This window comes from Papaver somniferum, chromosome 3, assembly GCF_003573695.1.
Source record: "Papaver somniferum cultivar HN1 chromosome 3, ASM357369v1, whole genome shotgun sequence".
Taxonomy (NCBI): domain Eukaryota; kingdom Viridiplantae; phylum Streptophyta; class Magnoliopsida; order Ranunculales; family Papaveraceae; genus Papaver; species Papaver somniferum.
This window is the reverse complement of record NC_039360.1, coordinates 177708629-177710658: the sequence shown is the minus strand read 5'-3', so window position 1 is coordinate 177710658 and position 2030 is coordinate 177708629. Positions and strand designations below refer to the sequence as shown.

The following is a 2030-nucleotide window of genomic DNA, read 5'->3' as shown; positions in this document are numbered from 1 at the left end:
ATTAAGAATTGCCAAACTACATTGCAGAGGTTATGGCATTGGTTGCAGCAGGGGAGTGGGCAGTGAGTAAACATCTTAAGGATGTATGTTTTAGTTTGGATTCAAAGGATGTTATAATGGCATTTTCAAGTGGTAAAATTCCTTGGATAATCAGGAAAAAATGGAAAAAAGTAACTAATTCTCTGAACAATATAACGTTCAGACACTCCTATAGGGAAGTTAACTTCTCAGCTGATAACTTAGCTAAGAAGGGAACAAATCTTAGAAGAGGAGAAGTAATTATATATGAAGGCAGGACAATTTTCTTGGGAATAATAGATCATGAAGATTCACATTATTTTACATTCACTTGAAAATAAATCATGAAGATATATCCTGTAATTTGATTTCAGTTATTTTTGTTTTCCAAGAAAGTTAGTCTTGGCATGTCATGAATAATTTGTAAATTTTAGTTTTCTCTTTTGAGTAATAAAATTACATCATTTAGAAAAAAAAAAAAGTCACACTAGCTTTCCAAAATTCGATTGACTAGGTACTAGGATCGGTTCCCACATATATATTATATGGTATCTAACTTGTATTTGTTGCATATGTCCATAGGATCGGTTCCCAATATCTAAAAACGTGTTGCACATGTTCATAGGATCAGTTCCCAATAACTAGAAACTTTTTGCACCTCTTACAAGGATCGATTCCCCTTTGTAATCGGTTGCACCTCTTACTAGGATCGGTTCCCCTTTGCCTAGAGTTGGTCATACCAATTACAACAAATCGATCATACCATCTCAGGTGATTACTTAAGATCGGTTTCACTAATAAAAGTCACACCAATACAAAAGTCAGGCCCTGTGAATAGTTTTACCAAAACATAAACAAGTAATGAGCGGTTATACTAATCACACATATTGGTAATTCAAAAAGTATGCAATGAATAACACTACCAATATTTTTTTTTATAGAAATCATGAAATTTTATTGCCAAAGGAAGCAAAAATACAACTTACAAAGGAGCCACACCATTTCAAGGCAAAGACCCAAAATGAAAAGACAGAGCCCAACAAGTAAGCCCAAACAAACAAAAGAGCGAAACCCCTACTACTCTGTAGTTGCAAAAACAGAGCAGCTACACATCAACATATACTTCTCCAAGAACTGAATCTAAAGTATACACCATCTTCTCTTTCCAACTGAGGCAGAAAACTTGGTTTGTCTTCATAATACATAACAATCCCTCTTGCAAGTAGAACACCCTGTTTAGCCATTTTATCAGCAGAAAAATTTATCTCCCTATATGAATGTATGAATGTGATCCTTGATATATGTTTTCTAATATTGTTCCATCTATTCACAACAATCCAAGGTATTCTATCATTGCTGAAAGCTAGTAAAACTTCTTTAGAATCAAGACTGAAGCAAACATTCTCATACCTTTTCTTCATAGCCCATTCACCAGCAACCACTAAGGCCATTACTTCTGCCAGATAATTTGTTGCTAACCCCAAGCCTCCATAAGCTGCTCCCAAACATCCACCTTGATCATTTCTTGCCACAAATCCCAATCCTACATTTCCAGGGTTACCTTGTGATGCTCCATCACAGCATATCAGAACTTGTCCTCTTGCAGGTAATTTGAAAAAACATTGCTTTACTTCAGTCATGTGAGTCTTAATTCCTGTAATTCCAAAATGAAGTAAAATTTGGATATCATACATATTTCCCCATTTGGAACCTTTAATTCTTATCCCACACTCCTTTGTATAAAACAAAATCCTCTGCTTGAATTTTTCAATATTAGGCTCTTCATTCTCATAAAACTTCTTGTTTCTTGTATGCTAGAGTTCCACCATCACCTTGAAAGCACAGTTATACCATACTTCTTGAATTGCACAACTTTTACCCTTAGCGAATTTCAGAACATCCTCAAAAGATGAAGGATTAAGAAAACAGAAGATTCCTCCCAACCAATGCCATATATTTGTGCTAAATGTACACTCCCATAGTATATGGACCATTGTATCTTGTGCATTGCC

The 2030-nt window shown here is 35.0% G+C and overlaps 1 protein-coding gene across 1 annotated transcript; it reads right to left on the bottom strand.

Annotated features, from left to right (window-relative positions):
- Positions 1-1130: 1130 nt before the first annotated feature.
- LOC113360380 lies at positions 1131-1712 on the bottom strand. Its single transcript, XM_026603892.1, has one exon. The coding sequence runs from the start codon at positions 1710-1712 to the stop codon at positions 1131-1133; it is 582 nt and encodes a 193-aa protein (XP_026459677.1).
- Between the last annotated feature and the right edge of the window lie 318 nt (positions 1713-2030).

Coding starts and splice junctions, on each gene's coding strand:
- LOC113360380 (XM_026603892.1), bottom strand. CDS start 1,712: ATGTATGATATCCAAATTTTACTTCATTTTGGAATTACAGGAATTAAG.